At 42.7% G+C, this 14,814-nt stretch overlaps 1 protein-coding gene and 1 long non-coding RNA gene across 4 annotated transcripts; both read left to right on the forward strand.

The window, feature by feature from the left end:
* The first annotated feature begins 3,418 nt into the window (after nt 1-3,418).
* On the forward strand, nt 3,419-4,099 carry LOC125719472 (uncharacterized). The gene is made up of 2 exons (XR_007385098.1): nt 3,419-3,536; nt 3,678-4,099. It is a non-coding gene; the product is annotated as an uncharacterized LOC125719472 (long non-coding RNA).
* Nucleotides 4,100-10,105: 6,006 nt separating this feature from the next.
* On the forward strand, nt 10,106-14,586 carry tac1 (tachykinin precursor 1). 3 transcript variants are annotated; one of them, XM_048993980.1, is made up of 7 exons: nt 10,160-10,229; nt 10,780-10,905; nt 11,335-11,417; nt 12,190-12,292; nt 12,591-12,614; nt 13,921-13,977; nt 14,080-14,586. In XM_048993980.1, the coding sequence occupies exons 2-7, from the start codon at nt 10,857-10,859 to the stop codon at nt 14,121-14,123; spliced, it is 360 nt and encodes a 119-aa protein (XP_048849937.1). In that variant the 5' UTR covers nt 10,160-10,229; nt 10,780-10,856; the 3' UTR covers nt 14,124-14,586. The 3 variants fall into 3 exon arrangements, with proteins under 3 accessions (XP_048849940.1, XP_048849937.1, XP_048849938.1); XM_048993983.1 differs by lacking the exon at nt 10,780-10,905 and having other exon boundaries at nt 10,106-10,229; XM_048993981.1 differs by lacking the exons at nt 10,160-10,229; nt 10,780-10,905 and having other exon boundaries at nt 10,922-11,417.
* The last annotated feature ends 228 nt before the right edge of the window (nt 14,587-14,814 follow it).

Consider the following 14,814-nt stretch of genomic DNA (forward strand, 5'->3'; position numbering starts at 1 on the left):
GGAGTGACCATTGCCTCTGACTCACTCCAACATCCTGGAAAGACCTAGAATCACCTTGTAAGGCCTCCCCTTCCACTCAATTGCCGAGTTGGTGAGGATCCAACAGCGATGACGCATGAACGTTTTCCTATTCGCCTGTCGCTGTACTCAGAGTGCCAGCCTCTCTTCCTAGGAGTGTCTGTTTCCTTATGATGAAATGCCCCCCGCCCCCTTCCATCTAGGTCCGCCACATGTCGTATCCAGATTTGATTTATGATGTCTGCAGCAGAAGCACGTGGAGGTTAAGCCATCCTTCCTGGTCGACTCCGGCTCGCGACGGTGACGTCTGTCTCTCCATTACTCACTCCCTGAATTTTTTTTTTCTTAAAGGTGAATCTCAGTAACACTCAGTAACACTGAACTGCGTTGTGCCTGGGACGACTCAGCCTGATGTTTGTGGATTGCAGATGATGGCCGATTCCACGTTATGGGGAGATACAAAGAGACGTATCAGATCTTTGACTGCCTTGACAACTGATGTGATACTGATACGAATAAGCCAAGACCCCAGTCTTCCATTACCCACCAACAGCAAAGATATGGCCTGCAACTTAATCGTTCTGTGCATATACAATTAAGAAACAATGCATTGACTGCCTTCTTGAAGGGTAATTTGTCTTCTGGTTACATGACATACAGGTTAAACATCTTCACCTTCATCTATAGCATGTAATCAATATAGGGTCATGAAATGTGTCACAGTGGCTTATTTGGTACACCTGTTTCCTCACACTTACAGGGTTTGAAACCTGTGTGTGTGTGTGTGTGTGTGTGTGTGTGTGTGTGTGTGTGAGTTTGCATGTTCTCCCCTTACAATATCCAATGACATGCTGTTGGCTAACTGGCGTCTCTGAACTTGTCTATGGCGCGTGCATGTATGTTCCCTGTGATGGACTGGCATCTCCTTCAGGATGTACCCCTGCCTTGTGCCTGATGCTTCCTGAGATATGCTCCAGGTTCCCTAGCAACCAAACAGTGGCATTGTGCCAATCGATTTAGGCACGTGCCTACCCAGTATTTTGTAAAAATGTAACGTCTAAAATAATTATCCGGGTAACCAGTAATGTGCCTACGCTGATTGTGAATACTACATTAGTAAACTTGCAGTCAAGGTAACCTGCCCAATGAGTGAGCTCCCTCCACCAGATCACATCTCTTAATCCCCTCCTCCATCCCTCATCATTCCCATCTTCTGTCGATAATGCTACACATCATTAGCGAGCCACATCATGACATTCACATCTCAGCGGCAGTAAACAAGCTCAGCTATCCTTAGCTGTTTACAGTTGGTAGCCAAGTAAATGTGCAACTGCTAGTATAAGAAGGCAACTGAATTGTACTATATCTGTGCTGCTGTCCCCCAGACACATGCAGCATTAGCCTGAAAATGTGTTAGCACACACATACTGCGAAGCTCATTATGCACTTATGCTAACGTCAGTTAGCTTGTATCTTGAAAGTGTTTTGCTTGCTTTGGGAGCATTAGCTGATAGGAGATAAGTAGTGGTTGTCATATGCTGGACCTGATTGAATGTATAATACTTACATAACGTTTCAAGAACATTGATATCTGTGTAGGTATTGTAGAGGTATTTTAATGCCTTGTGTGGTTCAGAAGCGGCACCTGTCCACAAACACCCCAGGTCCAGGACACGTCTTGGTCATGAAGAGCATGTGTTACCTTTAAGAGTGAAGCTTCACGCAGTAAACTGCAGTGCAGGAATGTACCCTGGAGTGGAAAGACCTGAGGACTTCATCTACAGCGTCACTCTTGCAGCCTTTGCATCTTTCTCCAAGGGATTTAATCATTTGTACTCAGATCCAGGAAGCACAGCTTCTAATTGTGCCTGGATGACAATTGATTATATCGATACCTTCTATTGATGCATTTCTGAAGGAGACTGGCCACGTGCATCAGACCCATGGTGGTACAATGTAATATATTTTTAAACAGAAATGTATAACAAATTGCCGTGAGACTATTTCTATGACTTTGTAGCACAGGCTACAAATCGCCATGTAAGAGTGAACCTTTATGCAGTGAATCGCCATGGAGAAGCGTCGCTTTTCTTTTAAGGGGACTAAGACTGTAAATGTACAGAGTAATAAATGATATAATTCTTTTAGAAATGTGTTGGGATATTTATGAATAGAAACGAATGGAAAGATCAGCTATGGCTGAACATACAGTAAAAACGGACAAACTCACAGTTGCACAGTCCCACGGTTTGGTCTGTGTTTCACATCGTGGGATAACCACTGGAAAACCAGTGAGGAAATCCAGCTGAGTCAAAGGCAGATCAGCAGTAAATCTGATCTTCCCTTCAGTTAATTTCATTTTTATTTATATCTATTTCTTATTTAATATTCTTTTTCAGGGTGTTATGTTTGTGCACTGTGCACTATTTTACACTTGTTTGCACTGTTTGTCTACACTGCGTGTGCTCTGTCTGTCTGCATTTTAACTGCCGTGCAGCTGTATGCAAATAGAATTTCCCACTGCGATCAGTGAAGTTAATCTTACCTGATATCTTAAGTCTGTAGTAAAAATGCGGTAAATCTGAGTATGCCCATGGTACGTCAGTGGAAAACCAGTCCTGGCAGCAGTTTCTGAGACACCCCTGTCGGTGTGGCATCGGCAGGATCTCCCCCGAATAATGAACCGGGGGGGGGGGGGGGGGGGTTTGTGCAGCCGGCGCACAAATCAATGACTCAATTACGGCGCGGCCTCTGTCGCGGCCTCTGTCGCGGCCTGCCCTCCTGCTGCGCGATTCTCCTCTACATTTCTGCAGATTATTGACAGCAGACTGCCATGCAAAACGCAGGCAGGGGAGAAGCGTCACACACTATTCAGCAAACCTGTTCCCAAGCAGGAAGGGGCTTTGCCGTTAGATTGATCGCTCCACTTAGGACTGTTTCTACCGGGACGTGGGATGCTGTGAAATGCCAGACTGATTATTAGCAAATAAGTCCCTATATAAACAAGCTCACAGTTCCTTACACTTTAAATGTAGACTTTGCTCAATAACAAATACATGCTCTAGACTGCTAATGATTAACTAAGTATTGTGTGTTTAGGCTGTAGAGGGAGAAAAATGCTTCAAGCAACTCTAATATGTATGCGTGGACTTTTTCTACAGATTGTTTGGGGAGAAAAACAGCCTTTATTCACATGCAAATGCAATCAACCGGACAATCGCTTGCGATTTTTTCTTAAGTAGCTAGAGCCTTTTCTATAGGACGCCATGCCGCTCAGCATAAACAGGTTTTCACACGTCGTCAGCAATGACGGAACCACACTGAAGTCTCGCTGCCTTGCCCACTGATCTTTAGTCTCACTAGTTCGTTCTCTGTCATGTGACCCACGGCAACTGGCAGCTGTGGTCCTACGAGGAAGTCAGGAGGAGGCTTCAGGGGAGAGGAGCCTGCTTCTCCTGCCACCGGGACTCATCTCGAACCTCAGCGCACCAAGAGGCTCCCCTTGAACTTCAGAAAAAGTAAACAGAGACTCAGGAGCAAAAGGTCATGCCATTCGGAAAATGGCAAGGCTGTAGAGGGGACACCCAAGGTGCCATTTCGATTGCGCAGAGCATCTGTTTAGCTACGATTCTTTCAGACAGGCTCTTTTTATCTTTCAGCTACCTACACGGCTCTCGGACCTCATAGAACGGTGCTGTGAGCTCCGGACCCCGGCCTGCGCTGTCAGTGAAGGCTCAGGAGAAGGTCACGTCGCACATTAGTCTCCCGAGCTCACACAGGCTTCTCGACGTGCTCGCCTGGGCGTAAGCAGGAACGCTGCCACTCCGCGTGTCTCCAGTCACGGAGCTACGGCTGAAAAGCCGGCCGGTTTTGTGAATGACTGCAGGCAAAAAGACGCCGTTGACCCAACCTCGACACTCACGTCCCATTTCCTGTCCTGGGCGTCACCTCCACAGAGTAATACCAGTGATATCATAGTCACTGGAGGGGATCCAGGGAGGGTAATGCTGTGTCTGACTCACCCACAAGAATCAGATTCATACTGTGTGCCCAGGAAAATAATAAAACAGTACACTAATGACTTCTTCCGCTTTTGTAACTCTTGAGGGGAAAGACCTGAGAACTTTATCTACAGCGTCACTCTTGCAACCTTTGCATTTTTCTCAATGGGATTTAATAATTTGTAATCAGATCCAGGTAACAAGGCTTTGAATTGTGCCTTGATGTCAGTTGGTTGGTCATGCTGATGTTGATATTGATACCGATATTGATGCATTACTCCAGGACACAGATCATATGTGTCAGAACCTGGTCATACAATGTAACGTATTTTTAAGCAGAAATTCGTAACAAATTGACGTGAAAATCTAGTTCTATGGCTTTGTAACACAGGCTACAAAGTAAAAGTCATTACTTGGTTGTCAGGGCAGATAATTGACTATGAAAAAGGAAGAACGGACATGAAAAAACATTAAATATTCATTCAGTCTCTCTCAGAGGGCTGGATTTAACAGGCCTGTGTTTCTGTGTGTGACTAAGAAATCTGTAACGGAAAACTCAAGTCAGGTCTGCAGCACTGCCTGCTTGTAGGACATCAGAAGGTTTTTTTATGAGTGTGAATCTTAATAATTTTCCCTTAATGTAAGATGTCAGAGCACAGTAAAGGTACGCCTGTTCTTCCCTTATTAGCATGGATGTCCGGCGCATACACTCAGCACAGCTACACTGACGACAAAAGTGCCTTTGAGTGTGTTAATGCTTAGAATGACTGGTATCTTATTCAGCATGTTCCCTGCCATACTTCATGGGCTTATAGGTAGCTATAATCCTGACATGACTATAAATTATTTATTGTATATGTCCGAATGTACAGATGCTCATGCAAATTAAAGATGTACATTTTCAGCACATATCTCTGAAATATAGGATTGGGAAAAAAGTATGTTTTTTTTTTTTTAAGGTAAGATATTGTAACAGTATATCTGGACCATACACACATCCATTCTCCCTTATCCAGTACAGGGTCACTCTGAGCCTGGAGCCTATAACCAGAAAGCAGAGGTCACCAGGTAGGAGACTCCCTGGATGGGACCCCAGTGCCGTCTCTCAGGTCGGGAAAGGAAGCTCATCGTGTTCACCTCCGATACACGATGACGCTTCTGCTCCTAGCCATTCACAGCACCACACTCTTTTGCTTTGACACACACTTACAGGCCCAAAATTAATGCCATTTTTACCCCAGTCTGCTTCATTTTGAATGCTACTCTTGCACACTTGTGCTCCAGCATAAAGGGATGTTTCAATCCCGAAAACCTCAGCTAACAGCCTCTGTGAATGAACACGGAGGGCAAAATGACTACGACACCCACATTAAAGGTTTTTTATCTCCATCAGTATGTTGCAGCAGCAGCAGCTGGCAAAGCCAGTTAGGATTTTTTTTGCTTGTTTGCTTGTGGAGAAGAAACTTGTAAATTAAGTGTGATTTAGTGAAGATTACAGCGCGTCATGGGTAGACGACGCTCCTGCATCACGTCCTGCATGGCGGCCTTCACAATATGTTGCTCATACATGTGTGATTTTGTTTGATATGTTTCTCACAGTCATAATGTTTTTCAGCGGTTTCCTTATATTTCGTATTATTAAACGTGTTTTGCAGTCATTGAGGAATCCTACTGTGGGTTGGCCTTGGCACCTGAATTCATAACAGAAGAGAGTTTTATTGGAAAGGTTTCCTGTTCCTGATCGACCATGAACGGCCATCAGGGAGAAAAACTGCATGAATGGCCAGTCTGATGGAGGTAACAGAAAAATAAACACTAAACACAAATACACCTTCGCTTTAACCCAATGAAACGGGAGTAATTAATAAGATACAAGATGCAAACACAATGAAAACAGAGGACAGTGGAAAACACCATCGACATAAACAACTGTTGTCATGTGACTCTTGGTGGCCCCCCACCCCCATTTTCTCACACCCACCAAGAGGTGCAGTGAGCAGGTTCATTGACATAAACTATAATTACATGAACTGAAACTTCACTGCTGTTTCTTAATTTCATTAGCATGTACAGATGTTCTCAAAAGGCTGGTGGTTAATCTTGCCGTTTAGAGCTACTGGAAATCCTTTACGTTTGCGTGCCGCGTTCGACCCTCCTGCTCCACAAGCCTCCCCTCTCTCACTCGCGACGTCCGGCTCCTTCCCTGTCCACCTCCATCCTGACCCTTGCTAAGTCGCACCTTTTAATTGAATGAGGAGCCACTCTGTGATTAATAGCTGCTCGACTTGGCACCACAGCCTCCACCATTATTCCAGCGATGAATAATTAATACCGAAATCATAAATGCTTCATTGTTTTCACGTCAGTCTTGTAAAGCAACAGGCTTCGACGAGAAGTTCTCCTTTCTTGACTTAAATCATCGTTATGCCACCCTGTTTTATTGTATTTGCACCCACGGGTTCTTAAAAAAATCACAGGTGTTTTGGCCTTTTTATGGGGGGGGGAATCTTGCACGTAATACCCAAGGGACCTACCACAGCTGGGGCAAACATCCAGTAAGATGCACCCATGCTGAGAAGACTGCTAAACTAACCCCATGGTCCTTTCCTGGCACAGAGAGCTGGAGATTTCAGGTCCAGAGAGTGAAAATCCAGGCTGTGATTTTGGTTCAACCAACCAGTTGAGCTTAAAGAGTCATAGAGTGTGAAACTGGTTGGTTGAAACAAAATCACAGCCTGGATTTTTACTCTCTGGACCTGAAATTTCCACCTCTGCATGGGGAGAACATGCAATTTCACACACTGAGATGGGCCTGATGAAACAGATCCACAGCCTTGGGGGCGTGAGGCTACAGTGCTGCCCCCCCCCAGCCACTGCACTGCCATGAAATGTATCGATCATTTTATTCATTTTGCAGCTATTTTTCTGGTAAACTGGTTGCAAGCAATCACACATGGCTGCTTTGCCAAATAAGTACCAATCAGTCTCACTTATGGTGATTAGCTGGCTGTCTAGGTGAGTTTTTAAATTCACCTGTAGGCAATTTTGTGGCTCTAAACAGCAAACACTGGCTAGTGTGAGAGGAATCCAAAAAAACCACAGTGGTGTGACAGCCGGCCAAAGCAGAAGTATGTCCAGAGGACCAGAAGAGTGGGACAGTGAATATGGGCTGCTGAGCCTTTCATCTGGGCTTTTGGGCATCTCTACTCCTAACCCTGCCCACTCTAACACATACCCTGCCCACTCTAACACATACCCTGCCCACTCTAACACATACCCTGCCCACTCTATTATGCCATGCGAAGAGAATAAGCAATGCAATCTCTACCAGATACTGCTCCTCCCGCTGGCAAGACTATGTTAGTGCAGAATCAGGCCGCTGTCCCAGGTGCTGGATGTCCGCCGTCACTCACCACCTATAAACACAACCGGCAAACACTGTCCCTGTTATTTAACCCCATCCTGAGGTTTCAGGAGTCAGCGGACCCTGAGCAAACTGCGTTGCGCTCATTCCGTGCGTCTGCTCTTGTTGATCAAGGGTTCCTCTCTGCATGACCTGAGCTTACAGAGACGTGACTTCAGGCAGCCAAAAATCATCCTGTTATCTTTGGGAAATTAAAATAAAATCTTGTTCTTCAAAGAACAGGAACTCGACTCAAAGGAAACACTTATGTATACAAGCGTCAGTCTTGGTATTGGCATGATTATAATTGCATTAATCTGTGTCAATTGTTTTTTACTACACATTAATTATAAACTGTGAAATAAACTGAAAAGAAATAATCAAAATTAAAGGCTAAAAAGTTGATGGGAAGTATTTATCTGAATGGCTTAAATCGTGGTCTTCATCCTCTATGTGTCAGGCAATAATTATGGTAATATTTCCCATTCACATAACACAGAGCCCTAAATCGTAGCCCGCAGTGAACACTGGCACTGTAATACTACAGTGAGAACACTGTGCACAGGCTTGGTGACCCACCCAATCCAACTTCGCCTAAATCTTTTACTTGTTGCAGTCAGAGAATAATGGCTCTATATATAGAGCCGAATGCACCAGTTATTTAATGGACGATGACCTCTACAAGACACCCCTTGAAAGTGGTAAATACAAGCATAACGCATCAGTCTTTCATGTCCTGACGCCATTTGTCTGGGATTTCACCAGTGCCCAGAAAGAGAGAGATCTACCAAATTAACATAAAACTCCACTCAGCGTAATAAAGCTGTCATTGGCTTGGATGGTCTAGACTAAGATAAAATGAAAATAAACACCTATGACGCCGGCTGAAAACAGAAAAGGACTATCAGTATTGCACCATAACCTAAAAGCCTCTTTCATTATCAAGAACCAGACAAATGGAAAGATCTAGACTGAAAACACTATGATCTACAGCCCTGTAAAACCCGACAGGTGAAAAATATAAAAACGTAAGAAAAGCCGACATGAAATTCACTGACCCAATGCTGAATTATTTGGAAGACGGAATTATACTGATTACAAGGCGGGAATCACAGAGTTGAGACACAGCCGTAACCCTGCATCCGTTACGGACACGTCGCATGATGCAGGCGGGGAAAAGAAGGTGACGATCCACTAGCAGCTTGAGGAGACAACAGGGGTCTATTATGGGAACTAAAACATGCACTGGGAACTAATTACAAAGATAACAGGACCATGAGGGATCAGGACCAAAGAAGGGAAACACTGCAAGCAGAACTATGACCAAAGCTCCAAAGAGAGCAGCGTAACAGTCACACAGTCACACTGACTGACTGAGCAGGGCCAGGCACATAAATACACAAAGCAAGTGGGCTAACGAGAGGGGCAAGGTGTGGAACATCAGACAATCAGCCAATAACAATGGCGCAGGGAAAACAGGCAACAGGTGCAGTAACTTATACTAATGAACACAAGTTTAGGGGAAACTCCAACAAACACAAAGTAAGAAACACTAATCGCACTAGGAATTCTAAACCCAGGATATATAGGAACATATGGAATATAATACAAGGAGACACGAGCTTCACAAGGAGAACAGAACCAATAATTACACTAAACGGGTGACATTGGTTCCTGACCAACTTTGAACCCACGACTAAAGGATTCCGGCCTCCGTTCCAACCACTCAACCCATTGAGCCACTTTATACCACCTGGACAAGAACTCATTTCAAATATGCATCAGAGGAAAATACGCACCTTGCTTTCACTGCGGAGGAGACATGAAGGTAGACTAGCACACATGCAATTTTGTAGCTGGAGACGGGCTCGTGTATTTTCACCATCTTGGTCTCTATATGCAGTTACATCAAAACAACACCATGGTATCTACAAGGCTTGCCAGGGAACGCCGAAGATTAAATAAAGCTGTGAAAGAAATTTAGACATTACTGGGTTAACCTTAACTGCTAATGAGTATGTAACAAACTTCACAGAGGCTGTTTTCACAATCGCATCACTGCATCAGACAAAGAAGACATTTCCTCAAGTTAACAGCGGATTTCTGTAGAACTTAGGGTGGGAAACAGCTCGAGACACGTCGTGACGCAGAAACGAAATAGAAAAACTGGAATTTTAAGAAAAGCTCACGTCTTAAGGTTATGGTTCAGCTCTTTGTAGCTGAAGAGAAAGACGTCTTTCCTGTAGAAACCTAGGAATTGTTATAAACTTGGACTCTTTCTGTCGAAACTTCACAAAAAGAGTGGTGACACTATCTTACCTTGCATGCAATAAACTAATTCCATATCTACCCAGTCAATCTCCTCATCTGACTTATGTTCAGGAGAATTTACACGACAAAGCGACCTCGTCATTTAAGAACAAACCAGTCAGGTGTGGAAGACCCAGTGAATGCTGTGAATCTAATTACTCTTGCCAGAAAATAATAATAATTATTATTATTATTTGAATAAATAGCCACTCATTCAGATGCAAATAAGCAGCTACTCCATGCATGTGGTCGCTTGCACCTGATTGTCCTCAGTAAGATCAAATCATGCTTGACACCTGAATTAAAGGTACTAATTTAACACTGAATATGTTAATGAAGATCGTGCGGCTTCTCATCCTACTTCATCTGCTAAATTGATTTTATGTAAAGCAAGTGAGCAATTACAGAGAGTCTGAAGAGCCAAAGAAATCCTATCATATATTAAGACAAGGGCCACACAACAAGGAGATCAAACCAGCGATCCTTAATGGCTACAGGTGCCAATGAGTTTACTATTTATACAGTGAGTCAGTTAATTCTTAAATGCGTTTTAGCGTTAGACAATGTGTTTACGCCACTGCGCTCAAGGGGGGTTAATTATACAAATACCAAATAATAGCGGTATTTAAGCATCACATAAGGGTGTCCCGAAGCTATTTCATACAGAATGTACCCATTTTTGATAAAACTAGAAATTGACAAAAAGAGAGACTCTGTTATCTGACTCTTTTGTCATCACGTTTTTGACTGTCGTCTAAAATTTCTTCTTTTGAGTTGCACAAACTGCTTTGTAAACGTAATTTTACTCAGATTTGATAAAGAGTTATTGTAAGTCTTAATATTCATCTGGACAGCAAGTCTCTTGCACATTCATTTAGAACGCTTACTTGAGTTAAAAGTTGTTTTGCGTGATTTTACTTTGTCCTATGACTAAGTATAATTGCCCTTGCACCGTGTTTGATTTGGATGTATGGAGAAGCTTTGGAAATGAATTCAATTTTATTCTCTTTTTTATTTCTGTTTGTACTTACGTCATTGTTCAAACAGGATCGATGTGATTTTATTTACCGCAAGCAACATTGCATATTCAGTCCTTGCAGAAGAGGACCCTTTACGTGCGTCACATGGTTTCCCCAATGACACGGTCAGCAGAGCCAAGTAACATTAAATCAGGTATTACTCATACAGTCCGTCATAATTACCAGACAGATAAATTAACCCGTCGAACTGATTGAAAGCAAATGAAGATACCTGTCACCCCAAAGTCTTCTGCTATAAAAGCCCAGCGTGCATCCAAAAGGCAACAGCAAGGCGCGCGGCAAGCCAACGGGAGGGACTGGGAAACACTGGGTGGGGAAGGCGGACTGTATGGAGAGGATACCATCTTCGCCAGTGTAACGTTATCAGTACAGAGCCGTTATAGGATATTTTCCCACGTGAAGGGCTGCAGTCGCACTAACTAAACATTTATTTTTCCCACTTTTCGTAGTATCTCACAAACTTGCACGCAATCCTTCGCTCTGTTTTCCTGCTAGACGGGAGTTTCTCAGTTGCGCGCAACAGTCAACAGAAACATGAAGCTGCTCTTATCTTTTCTGCTAGTTTTCATTCTTGCCGAAGTCTTTTGTGAAGAAGTGGGTCAAAACGAAGATGTGAACTACTGGACTCACACCAGTGAAATACCGGTAAGCGGTCCTATCCTATTGCCATATTCCCCATTGTAATGCAGTAAAAAGCGCTTTACTGAAATTACACGTATTAAGATGTAAACGTGATATAGCAAAATTAATTAGCATTGATCTATTGGTACATCGATAACATTATTTGTTCTTACCTGATCTGTATTAAATAAGCTTTTAGTATCATTTCAGACGTATTGTTTTAATTTATGAACAGTTTCTAAAGCAATTGCTGGAAGAATTCAGATGAAATAGATTCAGTTAAGCAGACGGGATTCATGTATCAATAAAATAAAACGTGCTGTCTCTGTAGTTTTGCAGCAGACATTAGCCGCTTTTAAATGTAACTCACGTTTGACATTGCGGGCTGGATCACGGCCAGAGCCGCCAGTTTGGGCTTCGCCGTTGAGGCTCGCGGATCTGAGCGCTGGATGCAGTGCAGCGCCTGCACTGCGCTCACTAGTCGCAGTATATCGCAGATACGACACGATTCTCAGTCGTGCTTTATTGGGATCGGTTCGACATGGATATACGGACAGACAGCACCTTTGTTTAATATAATTACCAATGAGCACCCTTTCGTAACCTACAGACTGCAACATTTAAAATATTACTAACCGAATAACTACTATTATAATTGTCAAGCGACCCTGTACAGCTTTCGAATATGGTTGGATATGAAAAACTGTGCAGTTTTTGTGTAAGTAGACAGTTTCCCAGCAGACAATCCTACAGATTTCCTACGCGTTATGTCACGTTGATTTGATTTCCTTCTCAGGATGACTGGCTCGTGTCTGACCCTTTTAAGGAGATCCTGAGAAGAATGACAAGGAAACCGCGGCCACACCAGTTCTTCGGTCTGATGGGGAAACGGTCCCCCCGTAAGATAATCTTCCGTGTTTCTTATACATATTACAATAAAATGAAAGAATATGAATTAATTTCCATCTCTAGTTAAAAATGGCCTTCACATTTTTAGTTACCACAAAGGCCTAATATTAACAGTTACGGACGGAAGAAAATGTCAAGTGACAGTTAATATAATTTGAGAATTTCCATGGGACACTGCTGTAGTTTAAAAGGATGTGCTATACATTACATCTAATGTTTCGTAGCATTTATAAACCTTCACGGCTAAAGCGTGTCGTTTCCTCTGTTTCCCCTCCTTTCTTGTAACAGCAAACCCACAGATAACCCGCAAAAGTGAGTATCAGGATGTTCTTTCACTCAACACAGAAATATGTCTACAGTGTAGTTGCTGGTTGTAATTATATTATAGGAAACGCATTAAAAAAGCGAGGCTATTAGGTTGGATGTTCTTACGCACTTCAGGGAAAGACACCTGACATACCTGTCTAAAGAAATTGTACAATGAGCATTTGTTCATAAGTGTTAAGTGTGCTTTATGTCAGATCACCAGCGAAGGGCATCCTTACTCGAAGAGGCTGACGCGTGGTTCAGCATGGGGTGCGCGCTAGTGTCAGGTAGATCGGAATGACGGCGGGGCGGGGCGGAGGCATGGCGCAAAAAAGGACGCGTCGGTGCATCGCATCACCTCGGGAGAGACAGAGGCATCGTACCGTACAGGCATTAGGGAGAATTATCTCATATCATTTACAAGCTTTCAGACCGTCAAAAAGGATGCGTTCAGGAAATGGAACGGGCATCTCAGGACAATAACGAGTCATACAAAACCGATACCTGTCCTGGTGAAAAATATATACGATCGGAAAATGCGCTGTTCCAGAAAACAGGCACATTCTTCTTTAATTTTAATTTACCCGTGATAAACTCAAGTCTGCATTATGTTCATGCATGACGATGATAATAGGCGAAAGCCAACATAGCAAACTTTTACTGTCTAATATTTAAATAAAGACTCTTGGCCGGGAAAAATACAGAAACATTTTGTTCTTGCTTTCAAGTATAAGAGAATACGCCAGTAGTCGGCGTATTTTGGACGAATGTATAATTTCGACTTAATGAATGACCTAAAATCATTTTGCATTTGCTGTCCGACACCTTGATATTGTCCCTAAAATGCTTGTGATGCATTTTATTCAAGCGACACTCGGTTCAAGCGAATCCAATTCATAAAGCATATATTTATAAACTATAAATTATCTATATCTTGTAAGTTAGGAGTTTTGGGCTAAGCTGCTACCGACTTTTGAATCGATTTCAACAGATCTCTGAGATTCAGAGACAAGCCAAAAGCTATTTAAGCAATGATTTGACTGTGCATCGTAAGGACGGGCTTTTAGTTGCAGGAAAGATAACTGAGCCAAAATAATCAGAGAAATTTCGTGGCAATAATTAAACGGCAAACGCCAACAACACATCGCTTATAGGAATAACGCGAAATCAAGCGACAGGATATACAGAGAGTGTTTAAGACAGCTAGGCACATATTACGCTATGTAAATACTACTACAGTCCTAGGTCTTTGATCGATATCTGTCATTATCCATGTCATTAAAATCCCGGATGGGAAATTTTCTGTTCACAGGACAAAAACTTAACTCCTTCGTTGGACTTATGGGGAAGCGGAGTCAAGAGGAACCAGGTAAGAAGCACAGCGACATCTCCGATTTCCTAGATGCACAAACCTTAACGAACGAGGTCATTTACCTCCGTGGTCTTAATATACCATTTTTTTGTCTTTCAGATTCGTACGAATGGAACACAGAACACAGTTACGGTCAACGCTAATCTGCGTTGCTTGAAATCTGCTTTAGCCTTCATAATGTCATTCTAAAAGGAGATGGAAAGATAAGATTTTATATATAACCAATTGTAGGTTAAATAAAATCCCCCCCCCAACATTATGATTATAGTACTTCTGGCAAATACGTTCTTTTCTTTTTTTTTGGGTACAAATGTGTTAATTTACTATTACCACAAATATAAAACAGTACGTTTTTCACATGTAAATTGCAGGAGTTCCGGATAGTCCAGCAAAAGACCCTAACGGAGAAAATTGCGTTGCACTGCCATGTTCTGTCTAGTGCCTCATAGTTACCTTTATCTACTCTGCGTTGTAAATATGTTCCTGTGTTTCCGTGCATGTATCCCTGGCTGTACATTAACGAATCGTTATCAAGGAATCTGGTATGATAGTAAATGGCATCCTGGTTTGTCATAGTGGCTTGATATTAAAATTATTTTTTTATGAGTTTTATTTTACATTTTTCTTTAGAACATTTTTAGACTTGTATCCTTACCACGAGAAAAACATTTTTCCTTAAAACGCCCTCTGGCGGAAGAAAGTGGAGGTTCAATACAATTTCACAACGGGGAAACCGGTATTTCACAGTAGTCGAGTTGACCAAGAAGCCAGACATGAGTAATAAGTCTTGTATCGGACGAGTAAAACAGTTAGTGACACAATGCGAATTACTAA

This window comes from Brienomyrus brachyistius, chromosome 23 (assembly GCF_023856365.1).
Source record: "Brienomyrus brachyistius isolate T26 chromosome 23, BBRACH_0.4, whole genome shotgun sequence".
Classification (NCBI taxonomy): Eukaryota; Metazoa; Chordata; class Actinopteri; order Osteoglossiformes; family Mormyridae; genus Brienomyrus; species Brienomyrus brachyistius.